Genomic DNA, 23530 nt, shown 5'->3' with positions numbered 1-23530 from the left:
AATTTCAATCGCGAAAAATTCAGTGGTCGGCCGGAGTTTGACTTTTCCTATTATATTTAAGAAGAGACTTACAATAGATCTCAAAGTTGTCCGCATTTTCTTGTCTTTCTCAGATTGTATAGACTTTAATCAATTATAAAAAATAAAAAATAAAAAAGAGGCTTATGTAGAATCTTTAATTTACTTGTCTCTCTCTACTTCCAATGACAATTTCGTTGAGGATATAAGAGACAAACTACCAACTATGTATCTTAAATAAAAGAACTTCAAAAAGAAAAAAAATTATAAGTGAATATATTATATGAAAATTAGACAGTAGATGACTAGTTATCTGTATAAATGGTGGGGTATAGTAGTGAATGGGAGCATCGCATTTCTAAATGGGGTTGGCTTACTTAGCAAAGTGCTCATTGTTGGGTCTTACGATCCTTTGGATTCAAATCCGTGGAAATAAAGGGTGTTTTGAAGAAGAGAGATTGGCTCTCTTAGATTTCAAGGCATTCATTGGATCAGATGGCTCTGATGCAGACCGTCTTTTTTCTTCATGGGTTAATGATCCATTTAGTGATTGCTGTAAATGGGAGCGTGTCATGTGCAATTCCACTGTAGGTCACGTGACTGATCTCTCCCTCAACAATTCAAGACAATATGACATAAAGAGCGAATCATTTTACGATGATGAAGAAAATATTTGGTTTCTAACATTCTCCATGTTTCAGCCATTTAAAGAATTGATAAGTCTTAATTTATCGTATAATAAAACTGGTGGTTTCACAAACTAAAAAGGTACATATGCCATGCTCCTCTACCTATTATTTTTCATTCATCTTTATTCAACTTTGTAGTGTTAAAAGAAGTTACATAATAGCTATCTTTTGAAATGTGAATATTTCATCAAGTTAGACCAAATAAAATAACACAAGTTGTATACTATATGCAGGTTTTGAAAGATTGTTAGGATTAAAGAAGCTAGAAGTCTTAGACCTTAATACTAACTATTTCAATAATAGCATCTTATTATCATTGGGTGCTCTTAAATCACTCAAGACTTTGATTCTTAGTCATAATAGAATGGAAGGTTTCTTCCCTAGTGAAGGTATGTATTATTCATATTCATTCTATAAGAACATCTAATTAATCCCATTCACCAATTTTATTATTTGAGTAATAATTCCCATTATGTTTTTGCTTTTCTTCTTTTTCTTTTTGGAGTTTAACTTTTCTACTGTTACATGATTCAGAATTAGGCAACTTGGAAAACTTGGAATTGTTGGATTTGAAATGGAATCAATTCAATAGCACTGTACCAATTAAAGGTACTCTTTAATTCCCATTTCTACTTCAAGATTGGAACTAGCTCCTCTCAAACTTGTAATTATTTAAACAATTGCATGCAATTTGAAAGTGGTTGATTATGTCTTCCATTAACATAGAAGCTGTGTGATATACAGGGTTTGAAAGATTAAAGATGTTGGATATCAGTTATAATAGTTTCACTAGTAGTATCTTGTCATCATTGGATACGTTTTCATCCCTTAAGAATTTGACTCTTAGTCACAATGATATGGAAGGTTTCTTCCCTATCCAAGGTATGTTTGATTTTATTGGAATTATTTTCTTCACGCTCATTCTATCAAAACATCCCAACACTCAACCATGCACTCTATTCTTTGAGTTGTAGAATTCCCATTGTTTTGGTTTTATTTTTATTGTTTTTCGGCTCTTGATTCAGGATTAAGTAGCCTGAAGAACTTAGAATCCTTGGATGTAAGTTTCAATAGGTTCAATAGTACCGTACCAATTCAAGGTAAATTTATATCACTTTCATACTTCAATGTTAGAATGAGATTCTCTCACTTAAATCACAAAAATTGTGATCAAGCAATTTGAAAGTGGTTATGTAATTATTTGTTAATTTCATTGATGATATTCAAATTTATTGATTGTTAATTTCTCATCTTGGTGTATATTGAGAAGTACAGATTTAGTGAATAAATTATACTATATGACTCAACTGAAATTTAGAGCTCTACAGATTCCAAAAATTTCTCGAAGTTTAGCAAATTGAAGTATTTGGATTTGTCCTGGAATAAGTTCAACACTGATATATTGAGCTTCTCAAGTATATTTTCTTCCGTTGAGACTCTAAACTTGTATTCTACTGAGTTGCGAGGACCACTTTTATTTCGAGGTACGTGATCTTTTTAGTCTTCAACTTTCAATCTCATTTTTTCCATTTTCTTATTATATTGCAACAGAAGATGGCAGATTCTTTTTGTTATTCAACTTTCTTATGCGTCTCTGTGCTCTAATGCAGACATAGTTAAACTACAAAATTTAACAACGTTTAATTTTGGTGGAAACAAATTGAATGGAACTCAGCCGATACAAAGTAAGGAAATATATTTACCACCATTTCTTATGTGTATAGAGCTCTAATAATCACCATTTCCTTCGTTGTTTTATTAATTATTATACATAGCTCAAATTGGAGGTATCCATATATGCAGCTATATATAAAACTACATTGAGACTTGAGAGTAATTTAACTTTAAAATGGACACAAAAATACAGATAAATATAATAAAATACTATTTTAATATTTTATAGTGCTAAATTTTTGTAGATATTCTTCATAACATCCATCACTGTTACTCCGACAGGTTTGTGCCACTTGACGAGACTTCAAGAGTTGAATCTCGGAGACAATAATTTTGGAGGCAATCTTCCCCCATGCCTAAAAAATTTGACGTCTCTGAGATTCTTAGATATGTCTGGCAATCAATTCACAGGGCATATTCCATCTTGGTTAGGCAACCTCCTATCCCTTGAATGTATTGATCTGAGCTATAATCTTTTTGAGGGCCAATTCTCATTCAACTTATTTGCTAACAATTCCAACCCTCAAGTGGTTAAATTCGCAAGTAACAACAACAAATTTGAGGTTGCGATGAAATATCCTGGTTGGATTCCATCATTCCAGTTAAATGTTCTTGTCCTGCAAAATTGTGCTCTTGAAAGTATTCCTGAGTTTCTCTTTCACCAGTTTAAATTGAAAGTGATCGACTTGTCTAACAACAAAATAGAAGGAAGTTTTCCTATATGGTTGCTTGAGAACAATACAGAACTAGATCAACTGATTCTTAAGAATAACTGTTTCAAGGGTCAATTTCATCTACCAACCTACACCAGCTTCAATACCACCAAGTTGGATATTTCAGACAATCAATTTATTGAACAGCTTCAAGAACTTGGTGCACAGATCTTTCCCAACATGCAGAATCTCAATTTATCCAACAATGGTTTTCAAGGTGATTTCCTTCTCTCACCTGGCGACGGCTGCAAATTGATAAGTTTGGATTTGTCTTTTAACAACTTCTCCGGAGATGTACCAGACAAATTGATTTCAAGTTGCACCTCTTTGGAAGTTCTAAGGTTATCGAATAATAGCTTCCATGGTCATATATTCACCAGTCGATTTAACCTTACTAAATTATTGATTTTGCAGTTGAATGATAATCAGTTCGTGGGAACTCTATCAAGTTTAGTCATTAAGATTCTTGACCTATGGATATTAGATCTTAGCAACAACTACTTTCATGGTGAGATTCCACGCTGGATGAACAACATAACATTTTTTTTGCACATGGACCTTTCCAAAAATTCTTTTAAAGGTCAGATTTCATGTGAAGTTTTGTCAGCTAGGTATGTAGACCTTTCCCACAACTCTCTTTCTGGATCATTACCTTCTTGCTTCAACGTACGGCATTCATGGGATTTTGAAAATACAGTATATATGAATTTGCAAGGTAATAGATTGACTGGATCAATACCAGAAGCTTTTGTCAATTCTTCAAATCTGTTGACGTTAAACTTGAGAGATAACGAGTTATCTGGCAGCATTCCCAATAATTTTGGCGCATTTCCAAATTTACGGGTTCTTTTATTAGGAGGGAATTGTTTAAATGGCTCCATTCCCAATTGTTTGTGTCAATTGAATTCCGTCAGCTTATTCGATCTTTCAAGAAATTCTTTTTCTGGATCCATTCCCAACTGTTTATCCAATCTCTCCTTTGGAAGGAAAGGGCTTAAGGACCAGTTCAGCCGACATTATTATATAGGGAGAAGCGGTTATTACAGGGTTGAAATCGATGAGAATGAAGAAGTTGATTTTGTAATAAAACATATTGATTACACCTACAAGTCTCACATTCTTGAAAACCTGTTTGGACTGGATTTGTCAGATAATAATCTAGAAGGTCAGATTCCATACCAGCTGGGGAAGATATCTCAAATTCGTGCCTTGAACATTTCCTACAATCGCTTGACAGGATCCATTCCAGCATCTTTGTCGGACCTTACCCAATTAGAGAGCTTTGACCTCTCTCATAATAAATTAAATGGAGAGATTCCTTCACAATTGGTAGCTTTACACTTTCTAGCGGTATTTTCTGTTGCTTACAATAACTTATCAGGTAAAATTCCAGATACGTTGCAATTTGGCACATTTGACAGTAGTAGCTATGAAGGGAATCGATTTCTCTGTGGACCTCTGCTGGAGAAAAACTGCGACAGTGATAATGAGTCACCCCAATCACCAACAAGGATGGAACATGAAGCAAATGTAAAATGGTATGAAATTGATGAGGTAGTCTTTTTTCCAAGCTTTTCAGTATCTTTTATTATTTTCTTTTTGGAAGTCATCATTTTTCTGAATGTCAATCCTTATTGGCAACAAAAATTATCCTGTAAAATCGAATAATTTATGTTTTCATGTTATTAAACTTTTATACGATATTTTATTTAAGTGATTTACTCGTTTGTATCATTAATGGTGATTGATTTATAAACCATCCAGAGATAATGCTTATTATCCCCAAAGTTTCCATATGAGTTGAGGACAACAAATTCAAGTACACTAAGTTTTTCATTTATATTTTTCACAGTATTTTTTTATACGTGATTTACATTTTTTTATAACATTTTTTTTCCATTTTGCATAATGCATTTAAATTATTTTAAGATAATTGTATCTTGTGATTAGTACAATAATAATTTTAATACATATATTAAAATTTCTCAGTTGAACATTATATAACAATGAAACCTAAGCCAATATACAGCGTGATTAAGTTATTGTAATTAGATTTGATAATCAGTAAGTGATCAATTACCAAATGAATCATAATTCGAAAGCTTCCCTTCCCATTCCTAATCCAACAGAAATAATTAAATATAAAATAAAAAAAAAATGAGAAATGTGCATGTGGGTAACCCGTTCTGGTTTGTTTAATCGATTAATTCCCACAATCAAGGGTTCCAATATTGAAGTAATTGTAGATCCATGTTTGTTTCTCATCTCCAGACAACATGGTTTGGTGGATCTGCAATTATAATAAACAAATGAAAAAACAAAGTTAACTCTCATGAGAGCTGTATCTAGCCATAACATTAATAATTGCTCAATCTAACCTCCATAGTTCTCTCCTGTTGCAAAAAAATAAAAGCAATGGGTAATTAAGCAAGGATTACTTCTCTTTCTAGCTTTTTAGAGAGAATCTTCTCTCAAAACACAATTTTTATTTCATCGTCTTTTCCCTTGATTTTAGCTGAGTTTTACTTTCAGTAACTTTCCCTTGCCTAAGGGCAGGGGAAGGTGTTTTACTCTTTCACGATACTGGATTTCCCTTCCCTCACCGATGTGTGTTGCCTGTAGTGTTGGTTATAGTTTTTGAAAATCTTGAGTTTCAGTTGCGGGGATTCAATGTAGATCTGTAACAGGAAGTTATGGTTTTGAAGTTTGTTGGTGTGAGTTACTTCTTTAGGTCCTATTAATCCTTAGTCTGGTGGGATGCTTCCGACTATGGGAAAGGTCTAAGGGGAAGGCGACTCAAGGATTTGGATTGGCATTTCAAAGGTGTTGTTGGTTACCTATGGTTAGATGAGAGTGAGATGCTATGGCCCCTGTCGCCCTTCTCTCCCAAGTCAGTAACTTGAGTCCCACAAGCTTTCAAAACGACGAGCTCACTTGTGAAGGTAAGGGGCCTCTTGGCTTTGGCTGGAATGGCTCTATATTGTGGCTCTAGTAGAAGGTCTTTCCTTCTAGTCTTTTTTCAGTAAGGTGCTTCAAGTCCAATCCCAGTAACGGCATTAAGAAAGTTTTCCAAAATTTTGCATGGGAGTATTAGATTTAGGGTTTGACTTGTAAAGCTCTGAGTTTTCTTATTGGGCTTGTATATGATAATGGAAACTTTGTCTTGTTTATAGGCCTAATAATGCCATAATCTGTGTAATTTACCCTTTAAACTTTCATGGAATGAAAATTTACAATTAAAAAAGAAAAAAAAGTAATTAAAGCATGTATACTAGAATTTATCATTAATTAGAGATCTACATTAAACATAAATCAAATAAATTATTGATTTATGGACCCCCATATATTATTTGTATTGTTTTCTTTCTTTTTTTTTCATTCGTCTTTTTTTTTATACTATAAATAAAAATTAAAATCAATATATCTTAATAAAAAGATAATTATTTAATTATAATAATACAATATTTGAAGTTATGAAAAATTTAAAATTTTAAATTAATAATTTAAGGTGTATTTCATGGTTATTTAATTTAAAATAAAGTAAAATTACCTTACTATAAAAAAATAAGATGATTTAACTAAATTTTATAATTTATCTCATTAAATTTTTTAAAATAATTAATTATGAAAAATTTTATTAATTTAATAAAAAATAAAATTTATTAAAAAATATTATATATGTATTTTATGTGAAGAAATTTTATTTTTTTTCATTAAGTTAATAAATTTTGAGTAATTAATTATTTAAAACAATATATTTTATAAAAATTTAATAAAATAAATTATAAAATTTTATTAAATCATTTTATTTTTCGTAACAAAGCAATATCTACTTTATTTTAAATTAGATAATCATAAAATACACCATAATTTAAATTTAAAATTTTAATAATTGCAAAATCATTCATTAAGATATCTCTTATTCTATAGTTAAGATTTATTAACATACATTCATTTATAATATTTTATATGAGTAATTTTTTTTTTCTGAGCATTTATCTGTGCGACTTTTGTTTGTACTCCAAAGAGGGTTAAAAGTACGTTGCAAATAGCATCATAAAAACAAAATAACCAATCAAGATCAACGGTTGGTGTGGGAACCAGTTAAAGCAAACAAAACTTCACTATTTGCAACCCAACAAAATTATTTAATGCCCACACTATCCTTATACCCTTCCCTTTCTTTCCTTCTATTTTATTTTATTTTTTTCGCTAAATTGCTAATTTCACTCCAGTTTCTGGTTATTGAACTCCAGTTTCTGCTTATTGAAAAAAAAGATAAAAAGTATTCAACTTGGGGCTAATAATTAATCAGTAATTATACTTTAATTTTAAAAATATTTTACAATTCCCACTAAATCATAAAATAAATAAATAAATTATGATGATATTTTACTTAAATATTTATAGTAGCAATAATAGTACAAATATTTATAAGAATTTAATTTAATTAAATTTAATAAGATAAATTTAATTAATATGTAATAAGATTTTGAACGGATTCAAAATTTTATATATTGAATATTTATTATTTAAATTTATTTATATAAATTATTAAATAAATATAAAATATGTTTTTATAGTAATATTTATAAATTTTTATATACCTATAAAATATATAAATATGTGAAAATAGGTAAAAATATTTGCTTTACTTAAATTGTCTTTCATTATTTATAATATTTATAATTATATTTTTTATTATTTAATTTAATTTTATAATTTATATAAATTTAATTTTATAATTTATATAAATTTAAAATTCTTAGGACTAAAAGTTTAATTGTATATATAATTTTAGAGTTTATATAAATCTAAAATTCTTAATCCTACTTATATCTAAATTTTATATAATTTAATTTTTATTATAAAATAATTTAAAATAAAATTTTATAAAATACCTTCATAATTTATAATATTTACAAAAATATGAAGGTATTTTATTTATATAAATCATTTTTTTAATGAATCATACTATATTTCTATTTTTATTTTATAATTATTTATGTAAAAATATTTTAAAATACAATTATATTTGAATTTACATAAATGAATAAGAAAATAAATCAATTTTTGCAGACTAAACATATGAATTCTTTTATCAATATTTTTGAAGTTTTCTTTTAATTTAATTTTTTTATAAGTTCATTTCAAAAATATTTCATATAAAATAAATATATATTTTTTAATTATAAATATATTTCTAAAATTCTTAATTATTGCATTGATATATAAGTTAGTTTTAATTAAAATTGAATTTATAAATCCTATTAGGATGTAATATATAACAAAATTATATGAATATAGAATTTTTAAAATAATATATAATTACATACAAAGCATATAAAATAAATTATATATACGAGAAAAAATTAAAAAGATAAATATCTTATTTAAAAAAATTAAAAATTTAAATAATATATTAGGCTTGAGTTTAATTATAAAACAAATATAATTAATAGAATGATTAGAATTTATAATACTAATTTTTTTATTTTAAAATGATATATTATTAAAAGTTTAAAAAATAGTAATGTGTGTACATATAAAAATATAATAATTTTACTAATTTTTTATTTTAAAATGATATATTATTAAAAGTTTAAAAAATAGTAATGTGTGTACATATAAAAAATATAATAATTTTCTTTTTATTTTTTATTACTATAAACTCGTTTTAGCATAATAAATAGTGAATACGTATGAAAAGAATTAGGAACCATACATTGAATATATAATTGTTATTTTAACTAAATAAATTTATATTTAAACATTAATTTAAACATAAACACAAATTAATATTTTAATTTAAAAATAGTTTAATTTTTATATAAATATAAAAATTACATCATTTAATAAAATTTTTATTTATTTGAATTCAACAACTTTCTTTATTGAAATTTAACATTTACTCATAGAAAAATAATTATAAAAAATTTAATTTAAAAATACGTTATAAGTTAATTTGATAAAGTATCTTATTGTAAGTCGAAAAATTGTATATATACTTTTAAATATAATAATTCTAATTAAAAATAATAATGTATTAACATTAGTATTTTTTATTCCATTAGCATTAATTTTTTATTTTTTATATAAAAAGATAATTTTAGTTATTAATTTATTATTTATAAATGATTTATTATATTTATTAATCTTACTTTTAAAGTTTTCTTCGTATAATAAGAAAATATAAAACTATATAAAATATTATATATCAAATAAAATTGTTATTTATTAATATTAGTGTCATTAATTTCATAAAATAAAATTAAAAAATCGAATAAAAAATAACTAAAAATTTAATATTATATGAAATTATATTAAATTGAAGTTTAAATTTTTCATACTAATTATATATGTTTTATAAAGAAAACTATATAATGCTAAAAGTTAATTAGTCTTCATAAACACATGCATTTTATTATTGAAGAAATTTAATATAAAAATATATAAATTACAAAAATAATAAATAGTTAAATTTATATATTTATAAAATACTTAAAATTATAAAATTATATTATAATAATAAAATTTTCATAATAAATTTCATCTTGATAATTTTCTATTTTGATTGATACACTTCTATTTTTATTAATTTAATCTAAAAATAATAAATGCACATACGATATACATGTCATAAAAAATAAAAAAATTATTATATTATCATAATAATAATAATTAACATATTATAATAATAGTATATCATATAAAAAAATAAATAAAAAATTAAATATAAAAATATTAAATTATGGTATATACAATGAGTATAAAAAAATATACAATGTGCATTTAAAAAAATAGTTATATTTTAAATAAATAGAATTTAAATATTTTAAAGAATTATTAAATTTTTTAAATATAAATTATTAGTAAAAATATTTATTATATAAATTATTAATTAAAATATATAAAATTAAATAAATTTAAATATTTTTAAGTAGTAGTAACTAGATTTGAGATAGGTTAATATTATTAAGGATAAATTTTTATTGAATTTAAAATAAATTCAGGCATTAAGAATATTTAGTGTTTATATAAAATATTAAGAATTTGTGTAGAATGATTGGTGTGAGCAATTTATTAATTGTCATCATTGAGTTATAGCAATGAAATTGATACTCAATAATTTAAAGTCGTTGACGTGTCACATTACACAAGTTAAATCACTTGTTATCAAGTTAATGAAATGATTACGAAAAGTAATTACAATTATGAAACAAAAAAAAATCTAAAATGTGCACTATAATAATTCTGAAATAAATATGCATAATATTAATAACTTTTTTTTTAATTATTGGACTAATAACTGAATACTCATAATTAGTACTTGAAATATTTATATTAGTATTTTTTTTATTATAATTTTTAAGAAAAAGGGGAGGAAGGAAGGATAAAACATAAACATGGGGCTTTCAATTTTGGATCAAAGAAAAAAAAAATCATTTTTATAAAATAATTTCCCTCTTGGAGACGAAAAAAAAAATTATAATTCTCCTAGATTAGTGGAGTGCAGAAAGATAGGGTTTTGAGCAGAAAAAAAAAAGGAAATTAAAATAATTAAATAATATAATATTATCCGATCCGGAGGGATGCACGCCATTCAATTCACCGGACGTCATGAGTTACTGAAATGCCGTTCCAACAATATCCTCACCTATTTTCCCCTGCCTCCATGTACACTGTATCTGGTGCTCCTCGCTTTCTCTGCGACGTCGCAAACTTCGTCCATCACGGCCAATCAGTACGATCACCATTTTCTACGGTCTAGATTTTTTTGATGTACATCATCTCTCATGATTGCATAAGGACGGAATAGTACCTTCGGCAATGTGGCAAAACAAAGTGAAACTATCGAGTCAAAATGATGGGGATTCCGACATTGATGCGTCGACAATACGCGCTAAAGTTATCTAAGCCCTAGTGTTCCATCATGAATTGACCCCATGGAATCTTAAGCTACACCTAGATCAGTGACCGTTCATCATACCACCAATTTATGGGCTTGCCTGATCAAAAGGGTATTTAGCGGTCATTATCGTGGATATAAAATATTTCCTCCATTTTATTCCCCGCATATCCAACTGTCCAATAATCTTGCGACATTAGTCTTCATTAATCACCATTAAGCATCCCCGTTCCCAGCATCATTATATCTGGAAAAGATCGGACGGCCTATGATGCTACTAGATAAAATAGGCCGAATTGCGGAGTATTATTCCTCACTTTCCCCGAATGCTATGCTCTTCCGATAAAAATGAATCAGTAGAATCACACCAAGGAGCTTCGTTCTCTTTTACACTCTCCTGCACTCAGGCTTTTCTCTTTCTGGAATCATTTTTCGGCGTTCTGACACCGGAGAATTGTTGTTGGGTTCAGGCGAGGAGGATGGGATCGGCGGTGCTGTCGGAGTTGGGGACGGAGATACTGGTGCCGGTGTGCGCGGTTGTTGGCATCGCCTTCTCATTAATACAGTGGTTCTTGGTCTCGCGCGTGAAGCTCACGGCGGAGCGCCACGCGCCGGGTGGTGCTAACAAGAATGCGTACAATGATTACTTGATTGAAGAAGAGGAAGGTCTTAATGACCACAGCGTTGTGGCCAAGTGCGCTGATATACAGTGTGCAATCTCTGAAGGTATGAACAAGTTTAGATCTTAGAGTTTTGGTTTTAGATCTGGTGGTTTATATTTTTCATTTCTGTGTGTGTTTGCATTAACAAGTTTGAGTTTTTCTCTTTTAACTGAATGAGTTCTCTTGGTCTGCTACTGTTTTCAAGTTGAAGCTTATGTAATTATGAGAAGTTGGACTTAAAAATTGTATTTGTTTAGGGTCAAAAATTGAATTTCTTTGGTGGCCAGGAAGAGAGTTACTAGCGAGCGCTCGATTTTCCATTTCCTTTTCTGTTGTTATGTCTATTTAGATGAATTTTAACTTTAGCATCTGTTTGGCTATTGACAAAACGAAGGAAAATGAAAGGAAATTGATAACTTTTTGCTTTTTATGGTAAAAATTGAATTTTCTTTTCAGATTTTAATACCTAGAAATTTATTATTCAAATTTTATTTTATTGCTAACTATTACATTTTTAGAAATTACTTTTTATACCATGAAGAAATCTAATAATGCTCCTTTTCCTCTGATATTATTATCTGCATTTCACTGTTCATTTTAGGTTTTGCACTCAAGCACTAGAGCTTTTTTTTTTAGATCTACTTTTACCCGTTTTGTCACGGGAAAAAAAAAAGGGTTTTTATCTTTGTATATTTGGTCTATCTTGGATTGTTTTAGAATGAAAGTTATAATACGCTATAATACAGCTCTATGAGGCGTGGTTATTATTAATTGGGACTTCAATTTTTTTGTCTTCTCCACATAAGGATATGCGGCTTTTGGGTGTCACTGTCACCAGTGTACGCATTCCACGTGTGCTGCACGTGGATGTTGTCCGCTAGATGAATAATCTTTCTCATATCTTGACGATGGAGGAGGAAAATATCACCTATATAAAATAATGTTGTTTGGATATTCTTTTTCATTCACTTTTGGGAATAGCGTTATCTGATTTATTTATTTATTTATTTATTTGCATCTGGTTTTGTTTTATAGTCATTACTAGGAGTTATTATTTTGTCTTGCTTAAATTATTTTTACTGGCAATTTTGATATAATTGTTACTGCAATTTGCAAATGAGGACTATTAGTTAAGATGTAAAGCACAGATTATCTGAAGCCATCTTTTGGCATCCAAAAAAGTTACTGCTGTCTCCTGATATTACGAGAAATAAATGATGTGTGCACTAAAATTTGTTTTATTTTTCTCTAATACTATCTGGGATTAGATGTTGTCATCTTATCACACGCATTACAAAGTACACAATGAATACACACACTCACACTGTTCATTTTTTGAGAGAGAGAGAGAGAGGTTGATGACATTAGGGGTGGCCACAGTCCGGTTTTGAACCGGAACCGAACTGGAACCGGTTCGGTTAAAACCGGTCAAAATCGGAACCGGCTTCGAACCGGACCGAAACCGTCCTTCTGCGGTTTGGTTCAGGTTCATATTTTCTAAGAACCGTGAACAGGCGGTTCCTAATCGGATTGAACCGACGATTTCGAACCGGATTAAACTGGCGATTTAAATATAAAAAAATTCAATAAATATGTTACGTCACTTCTAATTCATTTATATATATAATTAATTCTCTACACAATTACTCTTTGCATTTTCTTCAATTCTTAATATTTTTTCAATTTTTCTCAAATTCTTTAAATAATTATTTTCTACACTCATTTTAATTTCCAATACTCTCTCAATTTTCCTACTTTATTATTTTATATACTTACTGAAATTTTTAATACTATCTCAATTACTTTGTTATTACTTTAAATCCTCAATAAAATTTTTAATACCCTCTATTTTAATTTTTCTTCTCTTTTATAATTTTTAATTATCAATTATTATATAATTTTTTAAAAAAGGCAAGTAATAGAACTAGAAATTTTTATTCCTCTAAATCCTAAAGAGATATATAGGCAAAATTAAGTTAATACACTTTTTGCTAATTTCTTTAAAAAAAATTAATTTGATCTCTAGTTTTTTAATCAGGGTCAAGTCTTTTTTTATTAAATTTTCTTAAAGATAAATTATTTTCTTTCTTTTTTTTTCTTATTTTATTTTGATTGAAAGATTTCTAAGTAAAATTAAAATATTTTTACAAATATAACTTAAATTTTGAATCAATAAAATTTTTCTCAAATTTTTTTTGCCTAAGCTATCCTTAAACTATCCCTAAACCACTTTCAAACTGTCCCTCAAACTGTTTTGAACAGTTCTTTTTCGAACCGTCCTTCAAACCGTTTTAAACCGGGGCTCAAACCGGAACCGGCGGTTCAGGAACCGTCTTCCAAACCGTCCCCTGGCGGTTTGGTTCAGGTTCATGATTTCATTGAACCTAAACCGGCGGTTCAGGAACCGTAACCGGCGGTTCCTGAACCGTGGCCACCCCTAGACAACATATTAGATGAGTAAAATTAGAAAAATAAAGGCTGGGGTAGGGAAATAAACAAGAAAGAGGTGTGACTTGCTGAAGCTGCTTCACTGCTAGTGTTTACGCTATCTGTAGTGTAAGGAGGTGTAATTGCATTTTGATTGAGTGTGACTTGCTAATAATAATATTGGTGCATCAACTATGCTTCACATAGATGATAGGCTTGTAGATAAGAATAAGGTATGTGGCTTCTTGAGTGTTGTAGACTTGTAATCGTGTTGTAGACTTGTTAACCATGCTGCGCATAGATGATGTGTTTGTGGCTATGAATCTTGCAGTTTATTGAACTAGTTACCATGGGGAAAACTATGGGTGTGAAACTCTGACTTACCGCCATCTTCCGTTTTATTGGTAGATATTTCTTATTTTTCTTCCTATTTTACTTTTGGGAATAGCGTTATCACTTTTGGGAATAGCGTTATCTGATTTATTTATTTATTTATTTGCATCTGGTTTTGTTTTATAGTCATTACTAGGAGGTATTATTTTTTCTTGCTTAAATTATTTTTACTGGCAATTTTGATATAATTTTTACTGCAATTTGCAAATGAGGACTATTAGTTAAGATGTAAAGCACAGATTATCTGAAGCCATCTTTTGGCATCCAAAAAAGTTACTGCTGTCTCCTGATATTACGAGAAATAAATGATGTGTGCACTAATTATTTGTTTTATTTTTCTCTAATACTATGTGGGATTAGATGTTGTCATCTTATCACATGCATTACAAAGTACACAATGAATACACACGCTCACACACTGTTCATTTTTTGAGAGAGAGAGGTTGACAACATATTAGATGAGTAAAATTAGAAAAAGAAAGGCTGGGGTAGGGAAATAAACAAGAAAGAGGTGTGACTTGCTGAAGCTGCTTCACTGCTAGTGTTTACGCTATCTGTAGTGTAAGGAGGTGTAATTGCATTTTGATAGAGTGTGACTTGCTAATAATAATATTGGTGCATCAACTATGCTTCACATAGATGATAGGCTTGTAGATAAGAATTGTAGATAAGAATAAGGTATGTGGCTTCTTGAGTGTTGTAGACTTGTAATCATTAACCATGCTGCGCGTATATGATGTGTCTGTGGCTATGAATCTTGCAGTTTATTGAACTACTTACCATGGGGAAAACTATGGGTGTGAAACTTTGACTTACCGCCATCTTCCGTCTTATTGTTAGATATTTCTTATTTTTCTTCCTATTTTACTTTCCTTTTCGCGAACGATCTCTGCTGTGATCCTATGTTGCAGTGCTATTAGATGCTACTACTGTTCTTCTATGATCTCTTCTCCTTCCCCCCTTTTCTGCATGCTATTAATTTTGTGCCAATTGCTTTTTTTTTTTTTTTGGGCGCTCTTCTTCCATCTTTATGTCTCAAATGACCTTTGCTCTGTCTCTTTTTCTAATTGATTAGTTTTGTGCACATATTTAATGTATATGGATGTTAAGTTTATGGATTTATGGGTGCAACAGGTGCCACCTCTTTTCTGTTCACTGAATATCAATACGTCGGGATGTTCATGGTGGCTTTTGCAATTCTCATCTTCCTTTTCCTGGGTTCTGTTGAGGGATTTAGCACAAAGTCCCAACCATGTACTTATGATAAAGAGAAGACGTGCAAGCCAGCACTTGCTACTGCAATATTCAGCACTGTCTCATTTTTGCTTGGTGCTTTCACCTCAGTTGTCTCTGGTTTCCTAGGGATGAAAATTGCTACCTATGCCAACGCAAGAACAACTCTGGAAGCTAGAAAGGGTGTTGGCAAGGCTTTTATTACTGCATTTAGGTCTGGTGCAGTAATGGGTTTTCTCCTTGCTGCAAATGGTCTATTGGTACTCTACATTGCTATAAATCTCTTCAAGCTGTACTATGGGGAAGATTGGGAAGGCCTCTTTGAATCTATTACTGGTTATGGTCTTGGGGGTTCTTCCATGGCTCTCTTTGGAAGGGTTGGTGGTGGTATTTATACCAAAGCTGCTGATGTTGGTGCTGATCTTGTGGGAAAGGTTGAAAGAAACATTCCAGAAGATGATCCTAGAAACCCAGCTGTAAGGATTGCTGCTCCCATTGAATATAATTCTTTTCGACTTGTTTTGGGTTTCACTGAGCATATTTAATTATCATCCTTACAGGTCATTGCTGACAATGTTGGTGACAATGTTGGAGATATTGCTGGTATGGGGTCTGATCTTTTTGGCTCATATGCCGAGTCATCATGTGCTGCCCTTGTTGTTGCCTCCATCTCCTCTTTTGGAATCAACCATGAGTTCACTTCAATGTTATATCCTTTGCTCATTAGTTCTGTGGGTATCCTTGTTTGTTTGATTACAACCCTCTTCGCCACTGATTTCTTTGAAATCAAGGCTGTAAAGGAAATTGAACCAGCATTGAAGAAGCAGCTTATTATCTCCACTATTCTGATGACTGTGGGCATTGCAATTGTAACCTGGATTGGCTTGCCTTCATCTTTCACAATTTACAATTTTGGAACTCAGAAGGTTGTCAAGAACTGGTAAGTTTTTGCATGACTCTTTTTTGCAAATAAATATGTTACAGATAAAGCTTTTGTTACATGGTGTTAGACTCTGCTATCATTTTAGAAGATTTTTGTAGAATTTCCCATTGATATTGGAATGTCACGGATTGTGGTTAAAATTGGTTCAGCTAAGCGATGAAAAGGGTGTGCACATACTGACACACAGGCAGGCGTTTTGCTGTTTTTTGTAGACTATAGCAGTTAAAAAGCTTTATAATTGATCAAAATGTTCTATCCTTCAAGTTGTTCTATTATTGCTTTTGTTTGTGGATCACTTCAGTGAATGCCATAGCAGTTTGGTTATAGAAGTTTAAGTTTCTTGTGTTTACTTTAGTGTTGTACCATATTGGAGGTTCACAAAATTGCATATGCAACACTTGCAAATTTGCATATGCAACACTTGCAATGTAAAATTTCTTTAACAATGCCATGGTAGAGATTTTGATGGTTGTTTATGCATAAGTAATCTGTCTTGATCTTGTGCTTTTTCCGACTTCTAGCTGGTATCTCATGGTGCATTGTATTTTTGGTTCTAACTTATTATGGTCATCTATACTGTAGTGTTGGTCAGACAAAGGACTTATACTGCAAGTTGTATGTCCAAATGCCTACTGAATTGCATTTTTTTTATTATTTCGTTAATTTGGTCTTCTTTGTGATTGAGTGCATAATTCTATGTAGATGTGGTATTATTAATACCGTGATTATCATTTGCAGGCAGTTGTTCTTGTGTGTGGCTGTTGGTCTCTGGGCTGGACTTATTATTGGATTTATTACCGAGTACTACACCAGCAATGCATACAGGTACAAAATGATGATGCCATTTGAATAGATATCTTATTGTTACATTTGAATCATTTCTTTTATTTTTCTAATGCCAAGCTTGTATTTTGTCTGCAGCCCTGTGCAAGATGTTGCCGACTCTTGCAGGACAGGAGCCGCCACAAATGTCATCTTTGGCCTTGCCTTGGGATACAAATCTGTCATCATTCCAATTTTTGCCATTGCAGTTAGTATTTTTGTTAGTTTTAGTTTTGCAGCCATGTATGGCATTGCTGTGGCCGCTCTTGGAATGTTAAGCACTATTGCCACTGGATTGGCCATTGATGCTTATGGTCCCATCAGTGACAATGCTGGGGGCATTGCTGAGATGGCTGGTATGAGTCACCGCATCCGTGAACGAACTGATGCACTTGATGCAGCTGGCAACACTACTGCTGCTATCGGGAAGGTATCAAGATAATGCCCTTTTAAAGTACACATATTATTGGCATTTTATGATGTTGTGAATATTCTTTTTGTGGTTGTGCAAACCCTGCACTCACAGCTATATGCCTTTTTTTGAACTTCAAAACTGGCGCAACTAAGGGACATGATATTGTTGTTAAGTAAGACCCCACTTGTGGATCAAGAATCCTAATATGTCTTATATTTATCATAAGCTAGTCTAAAACGGGTTTATTGTTATCGTACCTGTTTTTTAGAGGTATAGTGCACTCTTTCCTACCCTTCACCAAACTCAGAATTGGTACAACTTCATTTCATTTCTCATTTTTTTTCTAGGGATTTGCCATTGGATCTGCTGCACTAGTATCTTTGGCATTGTTCGGTGCTTTTGTGAGCCGTGCATCTATTTCAACAGTTGATGTCTTGACCCCGAAGGTCTTCATCGGTCTGATCGTGGGTGCTATGCTTCCGTACTGGTTCTCTGCCATGACCATGAAGAGTGTGGGAAGTGCAGCTTTGAAGATGGTTGAGGAGGTTCGCAGGCAGTTCAACACCATTCCTGGTCTCATGGAGGGTCATTCCAAGCCTGATTATGCTACCTGTGTCAAGATATCTACTGATGCATCCATCAAGGAGATGATTCCACCAGGTGCTCTTGTCATGCTTACACCCCTCATTGTTGGAACCTTCTTTGGCGTTGAGACTCTTTCTGGTGTTTTGGCTGGTTCTCTTGTTTCTGGTGTTCAGGTAATGAAACTTTAGTACTTAAAAAATGTTACTTAAACTCTGCAAAGATCTTTGAATATTGTTTGATCTGACTGTTGTTACCTTGTGGTTCTTGGTTTTATCAGATAGCAATTTCTGCATCTAACACAGGTGGTGCATGGGATAATGCCAAGAAGTATATCGAGGTATACCTAATTGACTGCGTCTTCTGTTTTATGATCATTGTTATGCAGATATGAATTTTGTGAATTAATATTTGTTGGTTGCTATTCTCAGGCTGGTGCTTCAGAGCATGCAAGGACGCTAGGCCCAAAAGGTTCAGAGCCACACAAAGCAGCAGTGATTGGTGATACCATTGGTGACCCACTGAAGGACACCTCAGGCCCATCACTCAACATCCTCATCAAGCTCATGGCTGTGGAATCTCTTGTCTTTGCTCCCTTCTTTGCCACTCATGGTGGTCTGCTTTTCAAGATATTCTGAAGGGGGAGGATTATGATGCAGACGTAGGGAAGGACAGTTGTTATAACATTGCTTTCTCTTGTAGAATCCTCATCCACCCTCAATTCTACTTCTGCATTTATCTTTTGTCCCATTTAATGGGATTTTTAAGCTAGTTTTCCTAGTTTAGTGAAAATGCTATTTTTGATGGGATGATGATGATGACAATTAAAGATGGTTCGAATGGTGGCGAGAAAAATGGTCATTGGTTGCAAAGTTGCAAGTGGTGTCAGTCATGTCTAGGAGAGCTTGAGAATTTGATACATTTAATCTTTAGTTCGGGAACAACTTGCGTTTTAAAATTTTGAATTGTTACCCTCTTCCTTTGATGAAGGATGGCATTTTGGACTTGATAAATTGAGGTTGTTTGCTTGGGGGTTCTGTACTTTCATGCTTTTGGCCATATTCTGAGTGGTCATCTGAATTGGAATTTCTATTACACGGTGAGCTGAAAATTTCTAAAATGCAATTTTGTGGGAATTAAAATGTCAAGAATCTGACATTATATGTGGTTATGCTTGTGCTTGTGTATGAATCCAAGCCCTTATTCATGTAAACTTGCTATAAGTAATTTTTCTGTTTCACCCTTTTTTATTTTGTTGATTGCAATATTAAATGAAAATATCGTGTGAGACGAAATATAAAACAATATAATAATTAAGCTACAGCATGTTTAAAGCACTTTCAATAATAGAAATATGGACAATCTTTAAAAAAATATATATATGGACAAAATATGAATTTCACCCACTAAATTGACAAATTTTAGATAATTATATTTTGAAATTAATAAATTGTCAATTTAACATAATTTTTAATTGTGTGTTACACATAATTATTTAGGGATTAAGTAGAAATTTTAAAATTTTTTAATTTGATGCTTAATAAATTAAGTCAATTTATTAATTTCAAAATATAAATATTACTGTAAATTTGAAGGATGAAATTGACATTTGTAAAATAGAATACAAACATTTTCCTCCATTACTAGGCAGTAGGCACCTCCTTCTCTTGGTCTCTCCGCCGCAGACGCAGTCGAACTCTGAACTTCTCCCTCCACAGTGCATACCACTTCCTTGTTTCTCTTTCGACTTTCCACAATCGCCACCAAAGCAGCAATGCTTTCATTCTCTTACACAAAATCCCGGTCTTCCCGTTTCCTTCCCTTCCATTTCCCTCCATTTCTTCCCTCTTTCTTCCACTCCGTTTCCCTCCCTCTACCTCTCAATCCCCCCAAATCCTCCCATCTTCGTCTCCTTCATCTCCCTCTCCGCATCCGCTCCATCGACGCTGCCCAGCCTTATGACTACGAGTCCCAGCTTAAATCGCGGCACCTCAAGTCCCAATCTCTCAAGATCGCCATCATTGGCTTCGGCAACTTTGGTCAGTTCCTCGCCAAAACCCTCTCTCGCCAAGGCCACACCCTCCTTACTTACTCCCGCACCAACTACAGCGATGTTGCTAAAAAGCTTGGCGTCACATTCTACTCCAACCCACATGACCTCTGCGAGAGCCATCCTGAAGTTTTGATCTTATGCACTTCAATTCTCTCTACAGAAAAGGTGCTCAAGTCTTTCCCATTTCAGAGATTGAAGCGGAGTACCCTTTTTGTTGATGTGCTATCTGTGAAAGAGTTTGCTAAGAATATTTTGTTGAAGTATTTGCCTGCTGAATTTGATATACTGTGCACCCATCCAATGTTTGGGCCTGAAAGTGGAAAAACTTCGTGGCTTGGTTTGCCTTTTGTGTATGATAAAGTTAGAATCGGTAATGAGGAGGAAAGGATGAATAGGTGTGAGAAGTTTCTTGATATTTTTGCTAGAGAAGGCTGCAGGATGGTAGAAATGAGCTGTGCTGAGCATGATAGGTATGCGGCAGGGTCACAGTTTGTGACTCACACCATGGGGAGGGTGTTGGAGAAGTTTGGTTTGGAGTCATCACCAATTAATACCAAAGGTTACGAGACTTTGCTGGATTTGGTGGAGAATACTGCTGGGGATAGTTTTGAGTTGTATTATGGGTTGTTTATGTATAATCAGAATGCTATGGAGCAGTTGGAGAGGTTGGATATGGCATTTGAGGCAATTAAAAAGGAATTGTTTGGGAAGTTGCATCAAGTTTATAGGAGGCAGTTGTTTGGGACTGCAGATGGATTAGAGGAGCGGCCTAAGATACAGAAGTTGCTTCATAATGGTGCTCCTGTGGAACCTTCTACAGATACAACGGAACAAGAAAGATCTTGAGCATAAATGAGCTTTTTCTATGGTACTATGAGAATTTCTATTTATTTGTTGATGAATTCATTTAGGAATTTATTGATTAAATTCATATCTACTTGTTAGTTTGTTAAACTAGTTGCAGTAGCTCTAATTCTGAGTGAAATGGCAATGCAATTATAGGAGTGAACTTGGGCTATGTTTGTTAGGGCGTAACGGTATGTAATGTATCAATAGAATATTTTATTACTTATATTCCTAATCAAAGGAAAACTAAGCTATTTTTAAGAAAAATGACTACTTTTCAAAAGAAGAAGCCATTTACTTTAATAATCTTATTAAAATGTAAAAACACTTGTACATGCATAACATAAATATATACCATTAGTTTAACATTGCAATCAAACAATGTGAAAATATTTTCTTTCTATGGAAAACATTTTTCATATAAAAGTAATTTTCTACGAAAAAAATATAGAGGCTAAAATTATCTTCTAGGGACCGCTCATCATGTTCATTATTACTGTTGCATTATTTAAGCAATTGGGTTGGATTCATTAGTTAGGTTTAAGATGGATTCATTGAGTGTAAACGCTTCATGTAAGCTTGTAGTAGGTATGTTTCTTGGTTCTAACTAATTTGATCCACTTCTAATGTTGCTGCTAAGTGACCTTGTGGTGTGTTATAAATGAATTTTGCACTTATGTAATGATGAAGGATTTGGCACCATCTAATCTGCTATTTTCTTTAAAATTTTACTTTGAATCATCAACAGTGATATTAGATTCTGGTAAAATCCTTGTGACTCTAATAATGATAAATTTTAAGTCCTTTTGCCTAATGTCATGTTTAAACCCTTGGATTCAATAGCCTCATTCAAGTACTTTGAATCAGACTTTGTGACTTTGGGTGGATTGAACACACTTGTTCTATCTTTATTGCAGGAGAATATATATTTCTGTCAAATGTAATGAATTCTTATTTTATGAATTTTAATTGCACCATTGGTTTTCTACCTACTAGAAAATTGTTGAGTAGTTAGGTTGTGTTTTGCGTGTAACTATTTGCTTGAGGGCATTGGTCAATTTTGTTATTTATTTATTTCCCTGAAACAGTTGGAATAGGTATGCTGGGCAGATTGATAGTAGTAACCTCAATCCTGCCTAACTTATTAGGACAGAAAGAAAGTAAATAGTGGAGAAGACAATGTGATGGCAGAAGGCTCGCAAAATAGCTTTAACAAAACCTAATTGAACATCTTATTTCAGCAATGATGCCTCATTTTGGACCTTTTCTACTCATTATTTATGTGGTTGATATTTCTCAAATTCCATATGGGTAGATTTTAATGGTGGAAATACTCTTTAAGCTTTGTTTTCTTGTTTTTCTTATTCATTCAATTTCAATGTCAGTGTTGCTGTCTAAATATTATAGCATGGCGCATTAACTATGTCACAGTTCTTATGGGTGGAGGATTTGGGGACAGCATTTCCTTGACATTTTGAATGAATTTATGTCGTTCAGAACCATGTAACTTCCATTTTGTTATGCCCCTTTCTGGTAACCTTATAGTTAGACCTAGGGCTGAGCATTTGGTCAATTTCGATTATTTGGTAAATTTCTAAAATTAAATTAGTACATATAAGTGTTTTAAAAATGAAACCAAAATCCTTCGGTTTGGTTCAGTAATTTGTTTAAATTGAGTAATGCTAAACATTAGTTAGACCAAAGTGCCACTGAAGTCTTCTTGGCGAAGAGAAAAGATAAGAGGAAAAAGCAATAATGCATTATTCCTTTATTTATTTATTTTTTCTTTTTCTCTCATTGCCTTTTGCATTATATCGTAAGACATCTTGTACATTCATTCGTCTTGGATTAACACGGATTCATTATATGATATTAATATCTGAAATGCAATTCATTGAACTTCAAGTTGGTCTTGACTTGTTCACTGCATTTACAGCTGGGCTTTCACAGCCTTTTCAAACTGAGTTGTCTTCATGCTGATGCTGATACTTTATTATGTCATTTCTGTTTGGTAGTGGGTTTAGCACTTTTTTAGTTGCGGCTTTTGATGGACGACGCTAACTTTTAAGTTCATCAGTGTCCATACTTTAATTGCTTTTGGCGGCATTAACGTGAAATATGTTTTAGTGCATCCAAATGGTGGGGAAAACA

At 31.7% G+C, this 23530-nt stretch overlaps 2 protein-coding genes and 1 pseudogene across 4 annotated transcripts; all 3 read left to right on the top strand.

The window, feature by feature from the left end:
- Positions 1-513: 513 nt before the first annotated feature.
- LOC110648565 (receptor-like protein 13) lies at positions 514-4864 on the top strand (annotated as a pseudogene).
- Positions 4865-11111: 6247 nt separating this feature from the next.
- On the top strand, positions 11112-19521 carry LOC110648209 (pyrophosphate-energized vacuolar membrane proton pump). 3 transcript variants are annotated; one of them, XM_058148564.1, is made up of 8 exons: positions 11112-11729; positions 15620-16194; positions 16279-16658; positions 17400-17486; positions 17583-17913; positions 18246-18656; positions 18761-18820; positions 18912-19521. In XM_058148564.1, exons 1-8 carry the CDS (start codon positions 11330-11332, stop codon positions 19116-19118), a joined length of 2451 nt encoding a protein of 816 aa, XP_058004547.1. In that variant the 5' UTR covers positions 11112-11329; the 3' UTR covers positions 19119-19521. The 3 variants fall into 3 exon arrangements, with proteins under 3 accessions (XP_058004547.1, XP_058004548.1, XP_021658057.2); XM_058148565.1 differs by lacking the exon at positions 11112-11729 and adding an exon at positions 14136-14325; XM_021802365.2 differs by lacking the exon at positions 11112-11729 and adding an exon at positions 15195-15282.
- A 567-nt stretch (positions 19522-20088) lies between these two features.
- Positions 20089-23510, top strand: LOC110648210 (arogenate dehydrogenase 2, chloroplastic). The gene is made up of 2 exons (XM_021802368.2): positions 20089-21401; positions 23316-23510. The coding sequence occupies exon 1, from the start codon at positions 20255-20257 to the stop codon at positions 21377-21379; it is 1125 nt and encodes a 374-aa protein (XP_021658060.2). The 5' UTR covers positions 20089-20254; the 3' UTR covers positions 21380-21401; positions 23316-23510.
- The last annotated feature ends 20 nt before the right edge of the window (positions 23511-23530 follow it).

The sequence above is a fragment of the Hevea brasiliensis genome, chromosome 1 (genome assembly GCF_030052815.1).
Source record: "Hevea brasiliensis isolate MT/VB/25A 57/8 chromosome 1, ASM3005281v1, whole genome shotgun sequence".
In the NCBI taxonomy this organism is placed as follows: domain Eukaryota; kingdom Viridiplantae; phylum Streptophyta; class Magnoliopsida; order Malpighiales; family Euphorbiaceae; genus Hevea; species Hevea brasiliensis.
This window is presented reverse-complemented; position numbering and strand designations above follow the sequence as displayed.

Bases quoted from the DNA above. Each gene is read 5' to 3' on its own strand.
- LOC110648209 (XM_058148564.1), top strand. From the start codon at position 11,330: ATGCTATGCTCTTCCGATAAAAATGAATCAGTAGAATCACACCAAGGA. The intron at 17,914-18,245 runs GTATCAAGATAA...TTTTTTTTCTAG, and splicing joins CTACTGCTGCTATCGGGAAG to GGATTTGCCATTGGATCTGC. The intron at 18,821-18,911 runs GTATACCTAATT...TGCTATTCTCAG, and splicing joins ATGCCAAGAAGTATATCGAG to GCTGGTGCTTCAGAGCATGC.
- LOC110648210 (XM_021802368.2), top strand. From the start codon at position 20,255: ATGCTTTCATTCTCTTACACAAAATCCCGGTCTTCCCGTTTCCTTCCC.